Source organism: Ursus americanus, chromosome 18 (genome assembly GCF_024610735.1).
Source record: "Ursus americanus isolate L20-20 chromosome 18, mUrsAme1.1.p, whole genome shotgun sequence".
Lineage (NCBI taxonomy): Eukaryota > Metazoa > Chordata > Mammalia > Carnivora > Ursidae > Ursus > Ursus americanus.
This window is the reverse complement of record NC_142144.1, coordinates 24711812-24738994: the sequence shown is the minus strand read 5'-3', so window position 1 is coordinate 24738994 and position 27183 is coordinate 24711812. Positions and strand designations below refer to the sequence as shown.

At 38.7% G+C, this 27183-nt stretch overlaps 1 protein-coding gene across 2 annotated transcripts in view; it reads left to right on the top strand.

Moving 5' to 3' along the window:
- The window catches only part of RAD23B (RAD23 nucleotide excision repair protein B), a 43028-nt gene extending 20697 nt beyond the window's left edge, over positions 1-22331 (top strand). The window contains exons 5-10 of one of the 2 annotated variants that reach the window (XM_045780261.2): positions 4825-4880; positions 9879-10006; positions 12628-12760; positions 14710-14837; positions 15562-15732; positions 20973-22331. In XM_045780261.2, coding sequence (XP_045636217.1) covers positions 4825-4880; positions 9879-10006; positions 12628-12760; positions 14710-14837; positions 15562-15732; positions 20973-21086 — 730 coding nt within the window. In that variant the 3' untranslated portion in view covers positions 21087-22331. Of the gene's footprint in view, positions 1-4824; positions 4881-9878; positions 10007-12627; positions 12761-14709; positions 14838-15561; positions 15733-17783; positions 18238-20972 lie in introns of those variants that run through there. The other variant, XM_087869495.1, reaches the window with a different exon arrangement.
- Positions 22332-27183: the final 4852 nt, after the last annotated feature.

Here is a 27183-nt window from a genome sequence, read left to right as displayed (position 1 = left end):
ATACAAATGACCTATAAGAATTATAAAAATAACTTGATATTTTATTACAGTTTGACATATTATAAATAACCTGACCTTGCCCCCAATCATTATTTGTATTTGATCTATATTCTTTTCTGGTCATGGTCATTTATGTTGTAAACATCCTTCCATGCCACTAAGTATTTCCAGTTGCTGCATAGCGTTGTGTTTGGACCTAACATTTGTTGGCACTTAACCTTAGAAAAGTAACATCTTTGGGTATTTTCCTCATCTATAAAATGTGGATGACAGTAGGACCTATCTCCTAGACTTGTTATAAGGATTAAATGAAATAATGAATGTAAGAGCTGTGAAACAGCACATGTTCACAGCCAAGTTAAGGGTCAGCTGTTGTGCCCTGTTAACCAGCCACCTTTTGTTGAACATATGGATTGTTTGAATTTTCCATTGTTTTATCTATATTTTTGTGAGCTTTTGTAGAATTTCAAGTTTTAACAGAGTAGATCTTTAAAACAAAAGAAAAGGTGCGGAATATTTGGGGAGCAAGAAATAATTTCTTGTGGGAAGTTGGCAGGATTATGGAGTAGTTTATGACAAAAGTTTTTTTTCCCCAGTGATAAATGAGATAACCAAAACAAGTGTTGTGGTTCTCTTGGCTGGACTCGTATAGGGGATTTATCCTTTATCTGAGAACATGGGTTGTATTAAGTCCAGTGTGCACTGGCACTGGAGCTATTTGTATTTTGTGATTTTAGTACAACTTGGGACCTCAGTGGCAATAGTTAGAGTCCTTGGAATCAGAACCAAATGGAATAGAGATCTATACAGGAATTGGAAATACTTACTGATAGGAAAGCATGTTTGTGATAAATACAACAGTGATTTGAAAAAATTGAGTTATGATCCTTTATTTTAGTGTTTTGTCTTTATGTCTGGTTACTGTGTCTGACCCAGTCCACAGTGTTTTGAGGGGTTTGAGTCATCTGATTAATTAATTGCTCACTTAGCACCTCTTTCCAGGGAATTGATTCCCTACAAGGAGAGCATAGGCTCAGATAATAAAATATTTCCCCTATGCCTCGTTGCCTAACTTGATGCTTCTCCCATGTATATTTAGAAATGCATTCAACACTCTTACCTAGTGGAAAACAACCCAGACTCAGGTTAAGCTGTTCTATCAAAAGGTTGTTTGTCGGTTCTGTGTATGGGAGGGAACTTAACAAATTTAACACATTGGTCTCCCTGATCATTTAAACATTGTAACTGTAATTAAATATTGTCTTCATTCAGTGCAGTAATATATCTTATTTTTTATATGTTTTCAGCTCTTTGAAAGGTCATAGTGAGAGAATTTCAGAATTGATCAGTACATTTTAATGTGCTAATATCATCTAGCCAGATTTCTTTATTATCTCTTTTTAAAATTTCTTCCTGGGGTTACAGTTTCATTTACCCATTCTCAAGAGTCAGTATTACATTTTCAGGCCTACAGAAATTGCATAAATCAGTAGATGTTAAGTGATAGAGCAGATGCTAGAGTTACTTACTTGGTTGGGCCTTATACACCAACTGTTTATTCTTATTTCCCCGGATTATCACCGTAGAGAAGGATAACACGGGAAAGGAAGGATGAGAGAAGCTCAGAAAACTGGCTGCTTAAATGTGCCTTAGTCCTTTCATCTGTATTGTAAAACATGGAGTGTCCTGTAAAGCACAAAACTTAGATAATTATCAGGAGACATGTTGGTATGAATTTGAGGGACATCAGAAAGTTTATTCATCAACACTGGCCTGACATTTCATTAATAGGCATTTGTGTCTTTAGGCCAGTTTTATTCTTTAAAAACCACCAATTACAATGCAAATTCTACTTGTTTATCTCTAGCTTACAGAAACTGCGCATGTGCACAAAAACTACGTTATTTATAGCGAAAGGCAAATTGGAACCAACCTAAATACATTAGTACGGGAATGACTTGACCTGTAATTTATTCATATTGGAGAGCATTGCTACCCAAAATGGTAGTAGGCAGCATCAGCATCACTGGGAGTTTGTTTATAATTAAACCCTTGACCTAAATCAGAATTATCTGGGGGCGGATCCCAGAAGTCTCTATTTTAACCAGCTCTCCTGGTAAATTCTTGGGCTTCCTAAAGTTTGAGAAGCCCTAATGTCCAGTATTACCGGCCAGTTAAAGTACGTAGTATGTATTATGTTAAGTGAATGTGGTTTCAAGGCTTTGTTATCAAGTCAGAAAAACAGATTACAAAATAATATGGGCAATAACCATAAACCAAACAAAAGCTACAAAACAGCATCGTATGTTATCTATTCTATGGCTGTGTATTGTGTAGAAGAACAGTAGCAGCGGGACAGCACACTAACTGATAAGTAGTTTCCTCTGCAGATAGGGAAGAAGTGGTGAGGTGGAATCAAGGTTGAAGAACGGTGGTTCAGCCATACTTCACTCTTATCTGAGATATGTAAAAGGAAATATTAAAACAGTGTGCAAAACAGCACAGACTGTTCTGTAAGAGAACTGGAATGAAGATTAATCCTGCCAGGTAGTGATTGCAGTAATTTACAATGGCTCTCACTAGAAAGACTGCTTAGGTAAATAGATGATAGTCTAGAAACAGACCAGAATACATACCAGGGACTTAACATAAGATAAAGATGTAATTTCAAAACACCATGGGGGAGATGCTGTTGGGATTAATTGCCTAGCCAGATGGAAGGGGGAAAATGGATCACATACCTTATATTCATAAAAATAAATTCTAGATAGATAAAAAATCAGCATAAAAGGAAACCGTAAACTAGAGAACGTGGGAAAAATAAAGATAATCTTAAAAAAAGTCGTAAAAGGAACAATTAATAAATTTCACTACAGAAAGAATTTGAAAGTTGAGAATCAAACTAGAAATACCCTATGAAGAGCTTGATTTCATCAATTAAGTGGAATACTATGTGTCTCTGGGGAAAATTTGGGGTCATTGTGGTTATGCTGACATGAGACAATTAAGTTAAATAAAAAACACCCAAAGGCAAGACACAAGTCATTGTTACATAGAAACAGGTAGTAGTGATTATTTCCTGGATAGGGGTCTTGGGCAGGAGAATTATTTTTTCTATATATAATTCTTTTCAAAATTTTGCCTCTGTGTAAGTTAGCTTAACTATCTAGCTAATGAAGGTAATTTAAAAATTACACCAGAAAATTAGTTTAATCATATTGGATGTGATGATGCCAGGCTCTTTGCTAAATACTTATCTAACAGTAACCCTACATGCAACACTTTGGGATACATGGATATTACTATTGACTTGAGGATTAGAAAATAATTTATGAATTCAAACTCAGATATTTCCCTTGCTCTTGCTATACTACAGGTGGGGGTGTTGAGGAAAGGGGAGAGAGAGAATCTTAAGCAGGCTTCACACTCAGTGCGGAGCCTGACGTGGGGCTCGATCTCATGACCCTGAGATCATAACCTGAGCCGAAATCAAGAGTTGGATGCTTAACTGACTGAAACATCCAGGCGCCCCTACTGTGTTTTATTTTTGAAATTGGGACAGAGGTATAAGTGTGTGTTGTGTTGTATGTATGCTTTAATCTAAACTGCTGACTGCTACCTTTACTACTTTGTAAGCTTCAACTTATTTTCCTTTGGCCTGCTCTTTGTGGTCTTTCATGATCTTGTTTTTGTCTACTTTGTTTTCTAGACTCATCATCTGCAGTTGCCCAACAGAAACTTAGTCCTTTTAAACTGGTTAACTTCTGGTTACAGCCTGGATTTTATTACACCTCTCCGTTTTTTGCTTTTGCTGTGTTCCTTGACTTGAATGCCTTCTTTCAGCTCCTGTATGGAAAACTTATCTATAAGACCTAACTGAAATTCTGTTTTGTAAAGATTTCCCAGGCCTTTCCAGCCTAATGTGGTTTCTACTTTGGCTGTTTATTGTGTACAGGATTCCCCCACTATTTGAAAGTAGAGCATTCCTTTGAAACCTTCTGTAAGCTGAAGCAGCATAAAGCAAAGAAGCAGTTACCATAAATTTATGTGGAAAAAGTTTTGTTCATTCCCAGACCCATAAAATAATCTCTCAGGCTTTTCTGATCCCTTAGAACACACCTTGGTAATGGAGGCACAAAATAAATTTAGATGAAGCGCAGATGCTCACAGACACAGCTCAGAGTTATGGCGGCTTGATGCTGAGTGTAGTTCTGGGGAAGGAGTTTGGGGGTCGCTCTTGTTTCTCAGGGTGTGTTCCTGTGTAAAGGTTTTCTGCAAAACAGACGAAACACTATTTTCACTTTTCTCGTAAAAGGATAAAACCTCTTCAGAGAAAATTCTCTTCAGATATCTCCTAGTTAGTGAAAACGGGTACTGATGTAGATCTTTTGAAAAAGCAAAATGTGGTGGAATGTGAACTTTGGAAAAGTGGGGGATACTTGTATTGTTTGGTGTTTCTTCTGTTGTGACTTGACTACAAATTATTTAACTTAATATGAATTCTTTTAGGGAAATAGTTGTGCATTATCTTTTTTGTATTCCTTAAATGGCAAACATTCTGTTCAGTTGTTATTTTATATCTTTGGACATTTAAAGTGATGCACTTGCAGAACAGTATGAATATTAAGATCGAAAATTCTTCCCAAGCCATAAATGTTATGGGTAAAGCTTTGGGATTTAATGTAGAAGATGGTTTCAACACTGTAGCCAGACTTTCACATTTATTTAAAATCAAATAACCTCTTTACAAATTGGACAGTTACTAAATTATAATGTCAGTTTTCTATACTTTCTGATGTACGATTTTCTAAAAACCTTTTGCAGTACATCAGGAGATTCTTCTCGGTCAAACCTTTTTGAAGATGCTACAAGTGCACTTGGTAAGTATCTGCATTGTAAATAATTTTCTAAGAGATAGGGAAGAGGTTCAAATTTCATTTTCATGGTTGCTCATAATCAAGCTGTTAAATGATTTAGGTAATTATTCGATTAATGTTACTAAAGACTTTGTGAATTAATGTGTTATATATTGAATCCTTTAAATTGTACTATTATTAGAGTTAAGCATATTCTTTTAGTTAAAGGAGATAATTTTTCATCTCCCAAATGTGAATTTTAAATGAGGTCTTAACAAAGTTTGAACTGTGTACAGGTTTATTACAGAATGTTGGTAAAACAGGTATAAAATGTTAATAAATCTGTCCCACACTTCATCTTTATTCCAGTTTGAAGCTCTGTCAGGTCCCATCTCTGTCTTGCTGCTTATATGGTACTTGCAGTGTGTACCTTTCTGTCCCAGCTTTAACTATTGGATAACGCTTTTTAATCTCCCCTTTACACTTAGTCTGTCAAAATCAGTTTTGTTTTTTCCCCTGTTTTCCCATTGTGACACCTCTAGTACATTTCCTACTGTGCCTGCTAATTGTTGGTCTCTTGGCTGGCAACCCCATTCCTCTCCTTTGTTCTGTTCTCTATTACTAGTAATGGTAGGGAGGTAGAAGACTGGGAACAGCAGCTTCAGTGGTATGGGCTTCTGGATTCTTTGCTTGGTTGCTGCAGCAGCAGGGTTCCAACAGCAGTAGCACCTCATACGATCTGGGGTTTGGCCTCTGACCTAATTGGACTTGAATTCCACGATCCTTTCTTTGCCATGGAAATGTCATCTTGGTTGTCGATAGCATGTAGGAGCAATTGTAAGTAATCAACCTAAGGTCACCCGGATGTACCACACCCACATTTACATCTTTTACATTTACTGTTTTCTGGGACTAGTCTGCTACCAAATGAGTATGAGTTAGTGTCTGTCAACAAAACAGAAATCCCTTTCAAACAGAGAAAGCCTTAATTCTAGGAAGTTGTTACGAAAATACTGGAAGGACTGGAAGAGGTGACCCAGAAATCGGTCAGGAGCTCTAGCTCCTGCTACTGCACCTCCCCCTCTGAAGGCAGTGTCGTATCTTTACATCTTCTGTCACCCTGCACAGCTTGGGTCATGGGACCCCTTTATGTTGATACCCAGTCTTTATGTTGATACCCTGCTGCTTTAAACTTGGCTTCTTTGGCTTGTGACACTACTCTTTTCTTGGTCCATGCCCCTTGACTATTCCTTTGCAGGCCTTCTAGTTAACTCTTTTTATTTTACCTGACCCTTAAACGTATGGATCTTCTGTGGTTCTAGATCATAGTTCAAAGTTCAGACTATGGGAATGGCAAATACCACCCATATACTAAAAGGATTCCCAAAATTATAACTCAAGTACACATCTCCCTTTGAGCCCCCAGACTCATTCTTTAAGCTGCCAACTGGGAAACCTACAACCTCCATAAACTCTTTAGGTTCCAGATGGAATCCTGTTTTATTCCCCCATCTGATTCTTCTCCTTTGTTCCTCATTGCTTGCATCGTCATCTCTACCAAACATTGGCATCGTCCTTGACCTCCTGCCTTTTGTGGCCCGTTGAGCCCAGGGTCCTGACAACCCTCCTTCCCAACATTTCTGGAATATTTGTTTTCGCTGCCCCTTGACTGCTTTAGTTCACGACCTTACCTTACTGATACTCCTGCATTATTCTCTCCTAACTGGTCAGTGCCCTGTCATAGTGGACTTTATAAAAGGCAAATCTCATGAGGTCATTGTTAGTTCCTTTCGCAGCTCCTTGTGACCTGGAAGATAAGACCATAACTCATTTTTAATGACAGACATAAGATTCTTCATGACTACTCCACTTTAGCCTCCTTAGCTCTCTCTCGTGTTATCCACTGTCTCTAGTTTTCCTATGAGTCATTTGCCATTGTACTATTACGATCTGAAAAGTATCAGACTGCTTATAGGCATTTCTTTTTGAGTTTTATAACTTGATTACTTAGGAGGCTAGCTTGGTGACTACATGGGAAGCTCTGGACTCTGACAGCCTGTGTTAGTCTCTGTACCATGACTTACCAGCCATTGTTAAACCATGATCACAGTAAACCTTTCTCATAGAGTTATTGTGAGAATGAAATGAGAAACACCATGTCAAAGTAGTATAGTTCAGATACTCCACAGCTCTTCATTTTGTTTATGTTGAAGCTAGTTTCTGTATCTGGGAACTAGGTTGCTGAAAGGGTATTGGCACTTAAGTGGCTTTGTGCTAGAATCATATGAGTGGGTAATTAAGAAAATAAAAATATATTAACAGGTCCTTTATGGAAGGAGAAAGGAAAAGTCATTACTCTAACAAGATAACAAATACCACATTTGCTCAATGATACTTAGTTTTTTTGTTTTTAAGATTTTATTTATTCATTTGACAGAGAGAGAGAGACAGCCAGCGAGAGAGGGAACATAAGCAGGGGGAGTGGGAGAGGAAGAAGCAGGATCCCAGCATAGCAGGGAGCCCAATGCGGGACTCGATCCCGGGACTCTGGGATCACGCCCTGAGCTGAAGGCAGACGCTTAACAACTGAGCCACTCAGGCGCCTCGATATTTAGTTTTTTTAAACTGTACTCTCACAGGGGCGCCTGGGTGGCACAGCGGTTAAGCGTCTGCCTTCGGCTCAGGGCGTGATCCCAGCGATCTGGGATCGAGCCCCACATCAGGCTCTTCTGCTATGAGCCTGCTTCTTCCTCTCCCAGTCCCCCTGCTTGTGTTCCCTCTCTCGCTGGCTGTCTCTGTCTCTATCGAATAAATAAATAAAATCTTTAAAAAAAAAATAAAAATAAAAAAAAATAAACTGTACTCTCATAGCTATTAAATGCCCTTACTGAAAACTCTGCAGGGAAAAAAAAAATTATTCAGCTGATAGTGTCACCTGTGCCAGGGAAATGGTGATGCAAAATGACAGGGTCCCTTGCACAGTTGAACTTTTCGTTCAGATAGGAGAAAGAAGGAAGAGTGAAAGTAAAATGCAATTTATGATTAATGATTTTAAGGAAACTAATGGCTTCCATAAAGAAAAACAGAAGGTACTTATACTTAGGATAGTTAGGCAGTACATCTCTGGGATGTATTCTCAGTTTAAATTGAGCACTGGAGCCTATAAAGGAACTGACCCTCTTAGAAGCTCGTGTGTGTGTGTGTGTGTGTGTGTAAAGGTTCTAGGACAGGTTCTCAAAGTTATGACTTGCGAAGTGAATTGGAAAACATTAGCGTGGTTGGTGTGGTGTACGGAGATTGTTGAGTGTTGGGAGCCTGAAATGAGATGAGGTTTTCCTTTTAAAAAGCTTGCTCTTCCAGCGGCAGAAGAATAGATTATAGGCTTAGGGACAGGAGAGGAAGCAGGGTGTAATCCAGATGAGAGATTGTTGTGGCCTGGTCTTGAGTGAAGGCAGTGGAGAAAGAGGGAAGTGGGTAGTTTTGCAGTGTAATTCAGAGATAGGACCTAGCAGATATGCTGGTAGGTGAGGTGTGGGAGGGAAGGGACAGGGAATTTGCAGTCACCAGGGTTTCTTGGGTGTCTAGAGGAACTGTTTATTGAAATGGAGAAGGCAGATAATGGTGGGGCACCTCTGAGGGGGAAATCTTTAGATATTCAAAGTCGAGTATCAGTATTGACTGAGGAGTGGGTGGAATGTGAGAAGTGGACACAGCCTGTGCAGATTGCTATGGCTGGAAAGGGAAGGCAGCAGACAAATAGACCTGTTCCTGAAAGAGGAATTGGGATGCAACCAAGGGTAGGCTTCTGTTTTTAGGATGACATTCTAGGATTTAGTTAACTGCTGATCAGGATAATTAAGTGGAGAGTGAAGGATGGGGGGTGGACGAGAGAGGATAACTAAAGGGTCCAGTTCTTTAAGGAGACAAGAAAGGGAATGGTACCCAGAAGAGAAGTGAAAGAAAAGATGGCTTGAGTGAGGTAAGTTTAGTGTAGAGAGTTGGCTTTCTTTCACTCTTGTCTGTGGTCTGACATTTCCATGAAGAATGAGTTTGTGTTGGAGACAGCCTGTGGGAAGCAACTTTCTGGGATAGCAGGGCTTGGGGCATTGCATCAGCTCTGTATGGTTTATGAAAGTCTAACTTTCCTGCTTCTAACCTTTTTTCCTATGCTTTGATAATAGAAGATATCAAAGGAAGACTGAAGTAGTTATAGTCAAATCGATTGCTTGGAATGTCCCCTACTCTTGTTTTCAAAAATTAGTTTATCTGTCTCTTCCAGATTGCCTTCTCCGACCTGCTAATTCTGTCCTATTTTTGTGGTACATTTGTATCTAATGTTTTTATTGTACTTATTAAACATACTGTGTTAGTTTTCTGTTGCTACTATGATAAATTATCACAAACTTCCTGGTAAGAAACAACAGATTTATTATCTTAAGGCACAGTAGAAGTCTAACATAGTCCTCGCTGGACTAAAATCAAGGGGCTAAATCACTGGGCTGCCATCAGGGTTGTAGTCCTTTCTGTACATTCGAGGGGGAGAATCTGTTCTATGTCCTTTCAGCACTTCTGGAGGCTGCTCGCGTTCCTCGGCTTATAGCCCCTTCCTCTGTCGTCAAAGACAGCAGCATAGCATCTGTGACCTTGCTTCTTTCCTCTTGGCCTTACATCTGTTTCTCTGACCCTCCCATCTCTTTTCCTTCTACTTATAAGGACCCTTGTGATTACATCGGGCCTACACAGATAATCTGGGGTAATTTCCTTATCTTAAAGTAAGCTGATTAACAACTTTAATTCCACGTTGCCTTGTAACCTAACATATTTATAGGTTCCGGGGATTGTCAGGAGGGCATTATTCTACCTACCACATTTATATTGTAGTTTGTACTGTTATTCACCTTTGTACCCCTAGCCCTGTAGTGCCTTCTATATACATACACACTCAAGAAATATGCGGGGAATGTGTATTTATTAAATGTTTCCTTTCTTTCCCTTCTTCCCACCCCACACACCTTTTCTTAGTGACGGGTCAGTCTTATGAGAATATGGTAACCGAGATCATGTCAATGGGATATGAACGAGAGCAAGTGATTGCAGCCCTGAGAGCCAGTTTCAACAACCCTGACAGAGCAGTGGAGTATCTTTTAATGGTGAGAAATATTTCACTTTATTTATTGTAGTTTAACACCAAAATACCAAAGATTTTTTTTTTTTTTAAGATTTTATTTATTTATTTGACAGACAGCAAGAGAGGGACCACAAGCAAGGGGAGTGGGAGAGGGAGAAGTGGACTTCCTGCCAAGCAGGAAGCCCGATGCAGGGCTTGATCCCAGGACTCTGGGATCATAACCTGAGCTGGAGGCAGATGCTTAACGGCTGAGCCACCAGGTGCCCCTAAAATATCAAAGATTTTTAAGGAACGGTAACAATTCACAGGAGAATGAGAATATATGCTAGTAATTTACATAATTTTTTTTTTCGTTAACATTTTATATTGGTAAAATGTAACCTCTTCTAAAAGATTTTGATGTGATTTTTAGTTAGGAAACAATGTGGCTAAATGAGTAGTAAAATTGGCTCTCCACTTGGAGTAGTCCCTTCTACCCCATTCATGTTATCGTCAAAGCATGACAGTTTGTGTGTTTGGAGGGTGGGGACAGATTTTCTTAATCCAGTCTACCATTTTAGTAGCTTTTTTGATGGCCAGCATACCCCTGGGTGTACTTTTTTTTTTTTTTTTAAGATTTTATTTTTGTGTTATTTGTCAGGGAGAGAGAGAGAACACAAGCAGGGGGAGCGGCAGGGAGTGGGAGAAGCAGACTTCCAGCTGAGCGGAAAGCCCAGTGCAGGGCTTGAGCACAGGACCCAGGGATCATGACCTGAGCCGAACACAGACTCTTAACCAACTGAGCCACCCAGACACCCCTACTGGGTATACCGTTGAGGGCAAAAGTGTCAAGTTGGAAGCCCAAGCCCAATTTTATTTGTTTTGTACTGTGTACATTTTTGTAATTAGTTGGCAACTTTTAAAAATGAAGAGATTTCACTTACAAATTCAGATAGCTAAGAAAAAGAAAAAAAACGACGTCTTAAATAAAAACTTGGAAGAGGGGTGCCTAAGTGGCTCAGTTAATTAAGCGTCTGACTCTTGATCTCAGCTGAGGTCTCAGTCTCAGGGTCGTGAGTTCAAGCTCCGAGTTGGGTTCCAAGCTGGGCATGGAGCCTATGTAAAAAAAAAACTTGGAAGATAAATCATTCATTTATTCATTCATTCGGAGAGCTGTTTTGTCTGGACAACTTGGTTTCCACATTTTTGCTAGGATTTAGGAAAAGTTTTAGATCATAGACTCTTTAATTCATTATCTTCCCATCCATTCCGTGTTACCTGACATAGCATCGTGCATTTAATTCAATGTATGATGTTATTTGCCTGGTTCCATTGGCATTTGAATTGTTAGCTTATTTATTGTCAGTAGTAGTCAAGGGATTCTTAGAAACATTTGTTTCTAATACCTGGAGTGATGTCTAAGGCCTCAGCCCTTACCCTTAATGTGGTTCATTATGCATAATTCTTCATACGTTTATGATTTTGACTTCTGATTTATTGGGAAATGGAAGCATTTACCATTATCATCTCTTACCCAAATGTAATATTTCCTTCTTCATTCTTCTCCTTCCACAATCTATGTGGATTTCATAAAGATTTTTTTAATATGTTGTATATGAAAAGTCTTGTAAATCATGCATCAAAATAGTGTTCCAGAAGTCTCAGTGCAGTTTTAAATTATAATAACTTCAGAGGACAAATGCTATAAACTTAGAAAATATTGAAATACTTAAGGTTCTTATATCGACTTTTGTAAATTTTGAATAACCAGCTTTAATTTTTTGTATGTGATACTTTCTGGAGGATGCGGTCTCAGAACCACGGATCGGTAGTGGAGATCCTCCTTGCTTGGCCACTGTTGCTACCTGCTCTGTCTCCATTTGATTTTTTCCCCCGGGGTCATTTCAGAACTGCACATGCATCAAAATCTGTTTCTTTGGGTAATTTTAACACTAGGTTACAAATGCAAACCTTTCTATCACAGGGCTGGTGAAAGTTTCTATGAAATTCAAAAATTAGAGTAATGTATAGCATAAAAACCAAATATGTCCAATTTTAATGAGGTTTGTGTTGATATTTAAAATTTTTTAATAGCCTTTTTAAAATGTACATTATTACTTATATACAAATTAAGGATCTTTGATGTTAAATGTAATATGTTTCTATATGTAAACATCGTTTTATGACTTATGTTTTAAATTACAGATCTCTTTATACCTTAAATCTGCACTGTCAGTGAAATAGCTGTTACGTACTATTTAAGTACAAGTAGCTATTTGAATTTAATAAAATTAGAAGTATATTAAAAATTAGTTTCTTTAATAACATTAGCCATATTTCAAGTTCTTAGTAGCTACATGTGATTAATGAGTATTTTATTAGCACAGATATGGAACATTTTTGTCATGGAAAATTCTGCTGGACAGTGCTGCCTTACATTATTGCAGTATGGGTTGTTCTATACATGCTCAGGTCATTTCTAATCTAATTCAAATATATGCAGCTTTAGATAAGTCTTAATCCTCTACTTTTAATAGATATCTGTTTGATGCTTTTGGAAATTAGACAAGCACGTTTAAATAGATCAATAAGTCTTTTACTTTGTATAGTATTGAACTAATTTTCAATGACAAGCTATATTAAAGCTGAGAATTTGTATTGTAGGGGATCCCCGGAGATAGAGACAGTCAGGCTGTGGTGGACACCCCTCCTGCGGTCAGCACTGGGGCTCCTCCGTCTTCGGTAGCGGCGGCTGCGGCGACTACGACGGCATCGACAACCACAGCGAGCCCTGGAGGTTAGCGTGGGCTGGTGAGGGTGGGGGGCACAGTCCTGAGTTTCTAGTGTGAGGTGAGGCTTGTTCCTGGAGCATCTGGAGGACTCTTCTCACAAGTTCTCTATCCATTAATGTTAGAGAAGGGCCCAAAACAAATTCTCCTTAGTGGCTGTCACATACCTTCTCGCTGAAACCTCAGTGCCGTAGTTTTGGCAAAGGGCACATTCTCTTTAGCCTGTTCTGAGGAAGAGATGCTTCCCAGTTCGCGTTCTGTGTTAACATTCTGAAGCCGTTCAGAGAGTTTGCTCACCTTGTCTCTTCTCTCTCCCTATGAATGTCATAAAATATGTATAATTTCAAAGCTGGGAGGATCTTAGGGGCTGTTATTATACAACCAAAGAAATAAAGCACTGAGAAGTTTGAGGACTTGTATCTAGAGGTTGAAAGCCAATCTTGAATTCACCTCTCTTTACTGGTTGGCGCACACCCTTCCATTGCTGAAGGTATGACTACAGAAGAGGCCCTGGAGTGTGTGGTGGGCCCAGGAATTACTTCGTTCTCCTTCAGTCTCCGTTCTGTATACAGTAGTGATAAAGTAATTTAAACTGTTAATTTTGAAGAGGCCCTTCTTTGATGCTTTTCCTAGCTCTACTTATGACAGTCAGCTCTGGTTGACAAAAAGCCCTGAGCATTTTGTCAACAGTCTCCCAGAGGACAGGCTTTCATTTCTGCAGAGTTGGCATAAGAATGGGAAGAAGAGGCCACAGCTGTGGTTCAGATATGGACTCCTGTCCCATTTAGCAACCCTTGTAATGGGTTAATTTAGTTTCTGAGTCTCATTTTCTTCATCTGTAAAACCGGTGTCACAGAGGAAGGGTATTTCTCATACTCAGGTGGCCATTTTAATTTGAATGATTTTCTTGAATAATTATTTAGGAAATAACATCTAAAAAATTCTGATAATTTATTAGTAACCTCAAAAACATAATTATATGCAATTTTTGGTTTCCCGTAGTGTAATCAGACAACCACCAGTACCCCCAAAAAAGTTGCAAGTTCTGTCTTATTTGGCATCCTTAATATTTATTATTGTCATGGGATTTTGGACTAAAGAGCTCTATATGTATTGGTACTAGATTGACTTGTAGCTTATTTATTTATTTTTTTAAGGTTATTTATTTATTTGACAGAGTGTGTGGCGCACAAGCAGGGGGAGGGGTAGGGGGAGAGGGAGAAGCAGGCTCCTCGCTGAGCAGGGAGCTGAACTCAGGCCTCGGTCCCAAGACCCTGGGATCACGACCTAGGCCAAAGGCAGACGCTTAACGACTGAGCCACCCAGGCACCCTACTTGTAGCTTGTCTCAAGCTTTTATAGATTATTAATGTTTGAAATTTAATGGTAATTAAAATTGTCTTTCTAATTGTAATTTAAGTTTGTATTAATACAACTTCTGATCTGCATATCTGAACTTTTAAGTATTATCTTTCACTTACTTGGTTTAGAATTTCCCAGGAATTCAAGCTCAGGTTTTTTTTCTTCTTTTTCTTTTTCTTAAAGGTTTGGGTTGTATTATAAATATAAAGTAAGCGGATTTTTGGGTTTTGTTAGTCCTAGCTATATGTTTTTCTTAGGAACAATGATAGTACTTTCTGTTTGATAGAGTGCATGCCAGGCATAAATTCTTATTATTTGATGATACTGACTGCCCAGGACAATTGTGGGAAAACTTCATTCTTTCAGTGTTCTGTGCTCTCTACATATGCTAATTGGTGTAATTTCTATAGTGTAAGACTTGCATATTGGTACAGTTGAAAGATTTTTGTCATTATTTACTTCATTTTTATATACTACATCTGAGAACTTACCGTATTTTTTTACTTATCAGTGCTTGCTGTCTAAAGTTATGATTGAACCAGCTCGTTGTATATGTAATTGCTGCTTTTGTTTAAAAATGTTATGTGTTTTTTTAGGACATCCCCTTGAATTTTTACGGAATCAGCCTCAGTTTCAACAGATGAGACAAATTATTCAACAGAATCCTTCCCTGCTTCCAGCATTGCTACAACAGATAGGTCGAGAAAATCCTCAATTACTGCAGGTACCTATTTAATCAGAGTTAATTGCAAAAGTGGGTTTGTAGAGTATATTGTATTTTTCTAAAGTCCGTGTGTACTCCCTTCCCCTCCACAAGCTCTATAAACTGTTGGTCTAAGCTGCGCTAAATAGAATATGCTATAGATTAGATGTACTAAAAAAAAGAGTTGGGGGGTGGAGGTAGGTTAATTTGAAAGTTGGTCAGATAATAATTTGGGGAAACACTTTGTTAAGGAATCCTAGAAACTCTTTGTCAAAGAAACCATTTGTAAAGTCTTTTTTCCCCAGACTTATTATTAGTGAAACACTGCCTCTTAGAGACATACCCATGGGCTTATTTAATGCTCAAGTCACGAAGTTTTTGAGTTTTATACAGCATTGTACTACCTACTAGTGTGGAAGATACAGAAGTTCTGTTTCTTTTCATAATCCCCAAGTAGTTTTTTAACATTGATTTTTGGGGGGACGGGTTGCATTTATGAAAGAGAATTTGAATTCTCTTAATTCTTCGCTGTTTACCTCACTCAAAAGTACCGAGTTTTTTTTAATAGAATATAAGAAATCACATCCTTCCAAAGATTAAATAATTTAGAATCATTCTAAAAATAAGGCAGTTACAAAATTCTACCTTTCTCTCCTATTTGTATTTAGAATTCTTAGTTTCCTGAAGATACTTTATATCATTGTATTGTTTTTTTTTCCTTTCCCTGTCCTTCAAATTACCACAGCAAATTAGCCAGCACCAGGAGCATTTTATTCAGATGTTAAATGAACCAGTTCAAGAAGCTGGTGGTCAAGGAGGAGGGGGTGGAGGTGGCAGTGGAGGAATTGCAGAAGCCGGAAGTGGTCATATGAACTACATTCAAGTAACGCCTCAGGAAAAAGAAGCTATAGAAAGGGTGAGTTGAAGTAAAACTGAAAATTTAGTTTCTTAGTCACATTAGCCATGTTTCAGATGCTCAGTAGTCACATGGGGCTAGTGGCTGCTGCGTTGGGTAGCGAAGATCCAGAATATTTCTGCCGCTGGAGGTAGTTCTTCTGGAAAGAACCAAATACAGCATTGTCCTAAGGATTGCAGTAAAGACCTGTATTTTCATTCCTGCTCTCACATCGTGGCCTTTGTGCTAGCCAAGGGACTAGCAGTGAATGCCAGTCTAGCTTTATAAAATAGTTATAAACATATTTTAAAAATTAAAAATCTCATCTATGTCTTCAAATTCATGAAGAAAATGATCTTAGGGGTATCTGGGTGGTTCAGTCGGTTAAACATCTGCCTTCAGCTCAGGTCATGATCCCAGGGTCCTGGGATGGAGCCCCGCATTGGGCTCCCTGGTCAGCGGGGAGTCTCCTTCTCCCTCTCCCTCTGCTGCTCCCCTACGTGTGCTCTCTTGCTCTCTGTCAGAAAAATAAATAAAATCTTTAAAAGAAAGAAAATGATCTTAAAGTGAAGGCCTAACTCAAGATTATCCATTTTTTAAAAATTTTACTTTACTACTGTCACTATAATGTAAATTAGATATATATAAAAAATATGTACATTAAACATCAGAACCTGATAACCATGATTCTGTTTCCACCCTTACTTGGTCAACCAGTTCACATGAGACACTGCAGTAACTTAGTTTGTATGATACTATGACAAGTCACTCGTTTTTCTCTAGGCTCCATTGTTAATATTTGTAAATAGGGAATCACAGTACTTGCCCTGTCTTGTCTTCTGAAGTGTTTTGAGGTGGAAATCTGATAAAGTTCATTTTACTTAATACTTAGAAAATCATCTGAAAGATAATTTGTCCATATTTATGATATAAACATTTCAAGTGTTCAAGGTTTATAATTATGTATTTCTTAAAAGATATTTTATATATCATACTAATATTTCTCCCCCTCAAATAAGGGAAGTGAGTGAATGACATTTGTCTCAATTGTTCTATAGCCTTTTAAAAATTTTTTTAATGATTAGGGGTATCCGTTCTTCATTTCTGTTTGGAGAAGAAATTTTTTCTTTTGTTGTTTGTGCCTTGGGTGTCATACTAAGAGAAGTTGCCTAATCCACAGTCAAAAGATTTACTCCTATCTTTTCTCTGAGGAGTTTTACAGCTGTTGTTGTGTTTAGGTCTATGATCTATTTTGAGTTACTTCTTGTTTATAGTGTGAGGTGCAGGAGTCTAGCTTCATATTTTGTGCATCTGGATATCCAGCACTGTTTACTGAAAATTCTACTCTTTCTCCACTAAATTGTCTTGGCATCCTTTTGAAAATCAACTGGCCATAATTGTGAGGGTTTACAGGGCTTTCAGTTCTGTTCACTGATTTTTATGTTTATCTTATGTCACTACGTCATGGTCCTGATTACTGTGGCTTTTTGTAGTAAGTTTTGAAATCTCTGATTTTCTTTTCTCAAGATTGTTTTGGCTGTTCTGGATCCCTTGCATTTTATATCAATTTTAGGATCCACTTGTCTGATCTCTATAAGAAAAGCAAAACCAAAAACTGGATTTTTAATACTGTGTTTTTTCTGCAGATCAGTTTGGAGAATATCGCCATGTTAGCAATGTTAAGTTTCACCAAGCCGTGAACATGAGATGCCTTTCCATTTATTAGATCTTTTATAATTTCGGAAATGTTCTATAGTCTTTGCTTTGTTCTTCTTTTGTTAAATTTATTTCTCAGTATTTTTATTCTTTTTGATGCTGTTATCAGTGGAAATGTTTTCTTAATTTCATTTTTGGATTGTTCATTGCTAGCTATGTAGAAATACAACTTAATTTTGTGTGTTGATCTTACATCTTGCGACCTTCCTGAACTCATTTATTAATTCTGATAATTTGTGTGTGTTTCTTAGGATTTCCTAATAGTAGAATATCATTTGCAAGTAGTTTTAATTCCTTTCCAGTATGGATGCCTTCTCTTTTCTTTTTTCTCTTCTCTTCTTTTTTTTTTTTTTAAGGTTTTATTTATTTGTCAGAGAGCTCACAAGCAGGGGGAACTGCAGGCAGAGGGAGAAGCAGGCTCCCTGCTGAGCAAGAAGCCTGATGGGGGCCTCAGTCCCAGGACTCTGGAATCATGACCTGAGCCGAAGGTCTAATGTGAGCCACCCAGTGTCCCCCTCTTTCTCTTTCTTTCTTTCTCTTGCCTAATGGTCCTGCCTGCAGCCTTCTGTGTATGTGTATCGTTGAGTAGAAGTGGTAAGAGCCGGGGCGCCTGGGTGGCTCAGTCCTTAAGCGTCTGCCTTCGGCTCAGGGCGTGATCCCGGCATTCCGGGATCGAGTCCCACATCAGGCTCCTCCGCTGGTAGCCTGCTTCTTCCTCTCCCACTCCCCCTGACTGTGTTCCCTCTCTCACTGGCTGTCTCTGTCTCTGTCAAATAAATGAATGGAATCTTTAAAAAAAAAAAAAAAGAAGTGGTGAGAGTCAATATCTTTGTCTTGTTCCTGATCTTAGGAGAAGGCAGTCAGTCAGTCTTTCACCATTAAGTATGATGTGAGCTATGGGTTTTACTAGATTCCCTTTATCAGGTTGAGGGAGTTCCTTTCTGTTCTAGTTTCTCGGGTGTTTTTATCACAAAAAGGTATTGAATTTTGTCAGATGGTGTTTATGTGTTGAGATGATAGTGTGGGTTTGTTCCCTTTTTCGTTAATATGCTTTATTAATAACAATGATTGATTTTTGTATGTTGGGCCAGCTTGCATTCCTAGGATAAATCCCACTTGATTGTGGTGGATAGTCCTTTTTATATGTTGCTGGATTTGGTCTGCCAGTGTTTTTGTTGAAGATTTCTGCATCTGTATTCATAAGGAATATTGGTCTATAGCTTTTTGTGTGTGTGATGATTTTGTCTGGTTGGGTATCAGTAATACTGGCCTCTTTAGAGAATGAGTTAGGAAGTATTCCCCCCTTTTCTGTCAGTTGGAAGAGTTTATGAAGAGTAGTTTTAATTCATTCAACAGTTGGTAGAATTCACCAGTAAAATTATCTGGGCCCGGCTTCTCTTTTTGGGGAATTCTGTGATTACTAATTCAGTCTCTTTGTTACAGGGCTCTTCAAATGTTCTGTTTCTTGAGTCAGTTTTGGTGATTTTGTCTTTCTAGGAATTTGTGTATTTCATCAGCATTATCTAATTTGTTGGCATACAGTTGTTCACAGTATTTCCTAAAATAGTTTTTATTTCTCTAAAAAGTAGTAGTGTTCCCACACTTCTGATGTTAGTAGTTTGAATTCTAAGATTTCTTTTTTTCCCCCGTTAGTTTAGCTAAAACATTTGTCAGTGTTGTTATTCTGAGAAAAAAAAGAATCAACTTCTGGTTTTATTGATTTTATTTTTCTAGTCTCTGTTTTATTTATTTTCTCCCTAACCCTTATTCTTTTTCTCCTTCTGCTTGCTTTGGATTTCGTTTTCTCTTTTATTCTAGTTTCTTAAGCTAGACCCTTAGATTTTCTGTTTAAGATATTTCTTACTATAGATAGTTAACAGCTCTAAACTTCCCTTGAGTCGCTGCAGCAGCACCCTGTGTTAGTGCATTCCGCGGTGTTTTCATTCATCTCAAGTGTTTTCTAATTTCCTTTGTGATTGCTTCTTTCATCCATTGGTTAAGGATTTTGTTAACTTCCGCTTATTTTGAATTTCCCAAATTTCCTTCTGTTGCTGATTTCAGAGTTCATTGTGTTATAGTCAGAGAATGTACTGTGCACAATTTTAATCTTCTTAAATGTATTGAAGCTGGTTCTGTGGCCTAACATCGTCTTTATGGAGAATGTTTGATACATACTTGGAAAGGACCTGTGATCTTCTGTTCAAGTGTTCTGTAAATGTCAGTTAGGTAGGTCAAGTTGGTTCATAGTGTGGTTCAGATCTGCTTCCTTGTCAGTCTTCTGCCTGGTTGTTGTGTCCAGCATTGAACTAGAGATACCGAAATTTCCAACTACTGTTGAATCGCCATTTCTCCCTTCAGTTCTGTCAGCTTTTGTTTCGTGTGTTTTGTGGTTCTTTTGTTACATGTGTTTATAACAAAGTCTTCCTGATGGTTTATCATCATAAAATGTCTTTGTTTTTAGTAACAGTTTTTAATCTTAATGTGTATTTTGTCTGATATTAATATAGCCACTCCAGCTTTCTTTTTGTAACTGTTTGCATGGTATGTATCTTTTTCCGTCCTTCTACTTTCAGCATATTTGTATCTTTGAATATAAAGTGTGTGTATTGTAGAAGCATATAGTTGGATCGTGCCCTGTCTGCCTTTTACTTCAGCTAGCCCGGCTTTAATGTGGACAAGACCTAGGTGTAACAAAATCATTTTTGAGTTTTATCTTCTCCTTTTATGGATGAATAATCATGCTGAATTGAGACAGCTGCTCATTTTTTTTAAGGTCATTTCTTGATATCGTCTAATGCAAGGTGATTTAGACAGTAATGAACAGAGGGTTCATAAAAAATACTTGGTTGACAAATATATAGTACCTAGTGAATTAGATAATTGACCTGAGTGCTTAAAGACTTTCAAAAGCAGTGATTTTTGAGTCACAGTGATTTTTAATAGACTAGGAAAACAAAATTAAGTGGCTGGTATCACCATTTTAAATGCTGTAAAAATTAAGCAGATATAAATAGAACATCATATGTCTTGATCTCAAAATATATCATGTAATAATAATTGATCACCCATTTTTCTAGTATGAAGTGTTTCATAAGGCAAGGAGATGGAGAGTTATAGTTGACCCGACTGACCTTCTTTACAAATAACTGGATGAAGTAGCTAAACTCCTCTCCCCTTGCTCTCATCTATATCTTTCCCCCTTACACAGTAAAGGCTGTTTGATTTACACATTTCTGTAGGCTGTAGAGTCATTTATTTTTACTCAGCAACTAATTTTTAGTGTTCTTGCCAATGAGTGTTAATAGAGTAGCTGTTCATCTAATAGCTTTAACTAGGAACAGAGAATTTTGTCAGTGGTTGATAAAGGAAGGGGTCCGGGCTCCATCTAGTCGCTTGGGTTGGACAGTGAATCCATACTAGGTAGGCATGCATTCACATAACGTCTTCAAGAGCTTTTTCGTGCCTTTCATGTTTTCAGGTGCTGATCTGGCCCTCTGTGTTTTGCTGTGCTGGAACCCATGTGTGTTTTCTCTGTTTTCTTCCAGTTAAAGGCACTAGGATTTCCTGAAGGACTTGTGATACAAGCGTATTTTGCTTGTGAGAAGAATGAGAACTTGGCTGCCAATTTTCTTCTACAGCAAAACTTTGATGAAGATTGAAAGGGACTTTTTTTTTTATCTCACACTTCACACCAGTGCATTACACTAACTTTGTTCACTGGATTGTCTGGGATGACTTGGGCTCATATCCACAATACTTGGTATAAGGTAGTAGATTGTTGGGGGTGGGGAGGGAGGGATCTAGGATATAGGGCAGGGAGAAATACAGTGCATGTCTGCTTCAGTTAGCAGATGCCACAAATCCACACAGTGTGTAAAATATACAACCAAAAATCAGCTTTTGCAGGTCTTTATTTCTTCTATAAAACAGTAGGTAACTTTTCCTAGGTTTCACTCTTTTTAGTGTACTAGATCCAGAAATTTAGTGTAATGCCCTGCTTTATATTTCTTTGACTTAACATTGGTTTCAGAAAGAATCTTTGCTACCTAGAATTTACAGTCTCTATTTCATGGCAACACTGGATAATGGCTTTGTGAAATTGAAAAAAATTTTGGAGCAACTGTAAACAGAAATGCCAAATTATTGATGGTTATTGTTGCTGCTTCAAATACATACTGAATTAATGTGTAAGAAAGCCCATTCTTTCATGTTAAATACTTGGGGTGGGGAGGGAGAAGGGGAACCTTTTTCTTAAAATGAAAATAATTACTGCTATTTTAAAATTTCTTGATCATCAAATGTGAGACCCTTCTAACATGATTTGAGAAGCTGTACAAGTATAGGCAGAGTTATTTTCCTGTTTACATTTTTTTTTTTTTTTGGTTTGTTTTGGGAAAAAATTGGTAGGTGTCTAATTACTGTTTACTTCATTGTTATATTGCAGTAAAAGTTTTAAAACCACCATTGCATGTTTGCTTTTGATGTATCCCTTTGTGAAATTAGCACTTTGGGGCCAATGGAGAAATGCAGCATTCACTATCCCTCTCTTCCCCATCCCTCCGCAGAAATGTGTTTGTCAGTAAGTCGTGAGTTCAGATTGCTGCCTTTTTTAAACCCACAAAATGCTGATTCAGTTCAAAATTTGCAAATGTTTCAAAACTGGGTTTCTGATATTTGTAAGTGTTTTTCCTTATTAGATAAGAATGTATGACCATTAAAGTCATTAGGATTATATTACTTTCAAAAAGAGAAGGTGGACAAAAGTATAATCCAGCATCTTTTATTGCATTGGAAAGACTGGTGGAATCTTCTGGAAGGGTTGGGAGATGCAGCTGGAAAAGTACTTTGGAAAATATACAATCAAGAATATCTTATGGCATATTAAAAGAAAAATCTTAATAGCAGTGTTGGCTTTCATTTGGATTTTTTTCAGCCCTGTTTTTTATTAGAATCTCCTTCATTGGCATTATTATTTGATCATAAAGAGGGGGAATATGTCTACTTGTTCAGTTTTTCAGATCTTTTTTCCTGAATATTAACAAGACTGTTAAAAGGAATAATTTTCTTCCCCTACCATCTGATACTGAGTAAAGAAAATGAATTTGCACAGATTTCTCCCTGCGTAATCTCTTGCAATAATCCTTAGCAAAGTTTGGGGATGACTTTTAAACTTTTACGTCCTGCACTCATACCTGTCTCATAAAAATAAATGAGACCGTGGTTTCTCCCCACAGTGTTATCGTGTAGTTTAATCTTCATGTGTGTATTCCTTAAACATGGCAGACCTTTGGACTTTGTATTACCTGTATGTTTTATAATGGGTCATGCAAAACGTCTCAGGAGAATAAAATGAGGATTTGTAAATATGTTCATCCTTCAAGGCAGAGCAATGAGTTGGGAAAAGGGTGGCATTTCTGGTCGAATAATGGAATATTTTCATTTATTTCATGTCATTCTGTCTGCTACCTAATTGCTCAGCATAGCGAAAACTGGAAAAAAGGAAAAATCAAAACAAAAACCAACACAAAAACAAAACCCCAGCAGCATCCTCTTCTTTTCTCTGGAAAATGACAGCAGAAGTTGGTCGCACGGAGTTTTTGTCCTTGGACAACAAAACCACAAATAGTGGGATTAATCATTACAAGAAGACAGTTGAGGCCAAGTTTTGACCATTCTTTACCTTGTTCTATCTGCTCAAAGAATTAGCCAAGACGCTGTGAAAAAATAGGCTTTTTGTGACCTTTTGCTGTTATCTTTTTAATTTACAAACAGATTTGGTAAATCTGTTAATGTAAGTGGCTCTTTGACTTTGGAATTTTGCGTTTGAGGTATTCTGTCTATTTCTTGAAATATTTTTATTGTTTAGTTGCTCTATGGAAAATGTGAGGAAGCTTAAGTTTATATTTGTTAAATTCTTATTGCCATCCTCTAGTCAAATGTCTTTACATTGTTTAAAAATACTGAAGTGTTCCACCATATAATTTTTTCCTGTACTACATGGCTAGGATTCTAGAGAATAATTATAAAATATTTTCAATATATCCACCATTGCATTTCTCATTTTTTAAAGTGATCCTTTTGCCATATAGAATCTTAGATTGAGAGTTGACAATGCCTCTGTCACCCATAGTTCTGTTTTTCTCAGTGATTGGCATGTAGGAGGCCAGATGCTAGGTCAGTTTTATTGGGTCTCCTGTTTTTCTCAATCAGAAGGTCAACACAGAGATGGAATACTTGATGGACCGTAAATCAAGGTTCATAAGGGCTTTTAGAAATTGTAGTTAAATTCCCATTTTCCCCATGCTCTTGTATTACAGCAGCCAGCCGAGTAAGACTGCTACAAAATATTCAACCAAAATTAAGCAATTTCAGCGCGTAAATACTTCCTGACCAAGTTTGTTCTGGTGAGTTCCCTAGCCATGAGGCTTGGGTACAACGTGTCCTTTTAGTTGACTTCCCATGTCCATTTTGTTCTACCTTGATCTTCTAAGCCAGGTGCTGGCAAACTTCAGTGCCATGAACTAAGAATAGTCTTTACATTTTTAAGGGTTTGTTTTCGAAAAAGGATTTTATGATGTGAAGAGGATTCAAATTTTAGTGTCTGTAAAACAGTTTAATCGAAACACAACCATGCTTATTTGTTTACATATTGCCTGTAGCTACTTTTGTGCTATAGAGGTTTGCTATCAAATAGTTGGAGCTGAGACTGAGGCCTACAAAGCCCAAATCGTTACTGTCTGGCCCTTTCCAGAAGAAGTTAGCCACCACTGTTCTAAACTGTGAGGAGCACATCCTGTATCGAAATGTGTGATGCTCTCTGTTACTTTTTTGGCATCTTAGCCTCCCGACTTTGGGTCTTACCTTCAGTTTGGTTTGCTTGTGACTGTCACAGGTTCTTTCCAGAGGAGTGGTAGTAAGTATGTGTGCTGTATGTGCTCGCCTAACATGTATGTGGTCGCTGAGAGCACCACCTTGACCTTACTCATTGCTGTTGCTGCGCTATTGCTCTTAGAGTCAGATTAATGCCATTCAGCACTAAGCACTCAGAAGCACCTGGCACGGCCAGGTGAATGAATTGGCCAGAACCAACCAGTCAGGTGACTACATCTGGGAATCTTTGGGCCCTCAAATCAGAGTTGAGACACTTGGACGCAGCACCTTAACCGGGGCTGGAAGAAGAGAGTGGGTAGAACCGCAGAGAGGGGTATAGCTGCTGGACCTGTCTGGGTGGCAGGCTAGGCTCCAGAGCAGTGTGTGGGCAGTTTGGGAACAGGAGGATGGTAGGGGCGGTGACAAGGAGACAGGGAGAGAGGGCCCGGGCTTGCTCGGAGAAAGATCAAGCCCTGCATCAGTGCTTCGGGGACACAGGGAAGGTGGTGGTGACAGGTTGGCTGTAAAAGGGTTTCTCTGTCATGATAATTCAGTCAGGAAAGCAGTGGTGCCCCAGGGAGCGTTTTCAGTGGATAGGAGGCCGGCATGACCAAAGTAACATCAGTGGTAACAAGTTTGCTTCATGTGCTTGGTGCTATCGAGTTTGAAATTCTATGACAGAACATTTAACTAGTAATGGACTCTTCCCAGGTATAGCGGAACTTGTCTTCCAGGAGCACAGAAGAGAAAATAGCTGTCCCAGACCTCTGGCTCATGTCTCACTTAAACTTCATTTTCCATTCTTCTTGACCTAGGCCCTCATCCTGTCCCAGCTGGTTTGCCATGAGTTACCGATGTTGAGAGCATGTAATCTTCCCCAGACAATGAGGTGGTCTTCAGAGCACCTGGGGAAGCTGCTTGTTCTCAGTCCTGGCTGCCTCGCAGGCAGCCTCGTCTTTTCCCCCCAATGTTTTGGACAACTGTTAACGTTTGCTGTGACGAGAACGTTGGGAGGCTTTATCCTTTGTGCCAGCTCTCCAGATGGGCCTTCCGCATGGAAGCCTGTGTCTCCCAGGGCTGGTTACTGCCAGTGGAACTGACTGCTTGCATCTCTTTTAACAAAGTCCGCAGTCGTCTCAAGACTCCTAAAAGTTCAGCAGTAAGTTCTAGAAGGCAGTCTGGGTTTTAATATGCTTGCAATAGCAGAAGGATATGTGGTTATTTACCCAAAAGTGATTGGCTCCAAATTGAGAGTGATTGGGGCTGGTGATGCTGTGCGTTGGAACAGCTAAGGTGAAGGTCTTGAACAATATTATGAACCCTGGAGTGATATTTGTAACTTTTAGGAGGTTTTTTGGTTGGGGGTAGGGGGCGGGAAGGTTCAAATTTCTCTTTGGTCAATTAGGCCCGCCTATGCTGGTTTGATAGCAATTTTGCTAATTTTTATTTTGTTTCCAGTTCTAAGGAAATTAAAGGAAAGTTCAATATTTTCACTAATTTATTATTTAGTTATAAAATATTTTCATATCTTTAACTTCGGTGTTAAAATTTTTAGACCGTGTTTGCATTTTTGCAAAGAGCATTAATAACTTTGTACCCCTAAACAATGTCACACTCACCGCAAAGTCCCACGGACAGTAAAAAGTGCTCCCATTTACCCCCCACCCCCGAACCCGTGTCAGTGTGCATGTGTCCCAATAAATGTCTTTGTAGCAAAGGGACCCGATCCAGGATAACACACCAACTTTTATACCTTCCTCAGTCCTTACTTGGTCTTCGTGACCTTAACTTTTTATTTGAACATTACAGGACCATTGCCTTCTAGAATGGCCCTCAATTTATGTTTGGTTGTTTCCTCATGACTAGACTCCAGTTCTGTGGTTTTGGAAGAATGCACAAGTGCTGCTCTGCTTTTTTCACTGCACCCCATGAGGGGGACCCAGGGTGTCAGCTTGTCCCACTTCTGGTTCACTCTGATTATTCAAGGAAGGCTGTGTTTGCCCAGCTTCTCCACTAAACAGTTAACTCATTGTCCCTTTGGATTTACTAAGTGTTTTATGATAAGGTATTTTGAGATAGAATATTCCTATTTCTCATGAAAATTTGGCCCATTAGTTTTAGTATCATTGATGTTTCTTAACCTGAATTACTACTAAGATGGTTGCCGAGTGATTTTCACATTGCATAATTGCTTCTACATTTATTAGTTAGCAATCTCCTGGATTCTGGCGTTCTCTTTTGCCCTTCCAGAATCTGCATCGGTGTGGGCCCAGATCGCTGGCCTGTTCAGTGGTCTGTGATCCATTCCTGTTGCAGTTTTGATGTGCACATTGTCCCAGCTTTGGCCATCGTGTGCCTACCGAAAGCTGCCTTCTATGCTTGGCCTGCTCTTATCACGCTTTCAAGTCCTTCCTCACTTTGTGGCACAATACTGTGTTCCAGGCTCTCATCCTCCCTGTGCCCCAGCCCTGGGATTCGCCGTATCTTTTTTTTTTTTTCTTTTTTAAGATTTTATTTATTTATTTGACAGAGAGAGCCAGCCAGCAAGAGAGGGAACACAAGCAGGGGGAGTGGGAGAGGAAGAAGCAGGCTCTTAGTGGAGGAGCCTGATGTGGGGCTCAAACCCAGAATGCTGGGATCACACCCTGAGCCGAAGGCAGATGCTTAACCACTGCGCTACCCAGGTGCCCCGGATTCGCCGTATCTTGAAGGACCCCTGGTTCCCTCTGTGGAGATTGTATTTAGAAACCGCAACTTGGTGCTAGGTGTGTTCCTTGCTACTGGAGTCTCTGCGTAGAAAACAAGTACATGCGTGTGTGTACACAGTTGCGTCTGTGTTTCCGTATCTGCGTGTAAATACTGACACTGGTGCTCACACTGGTACTT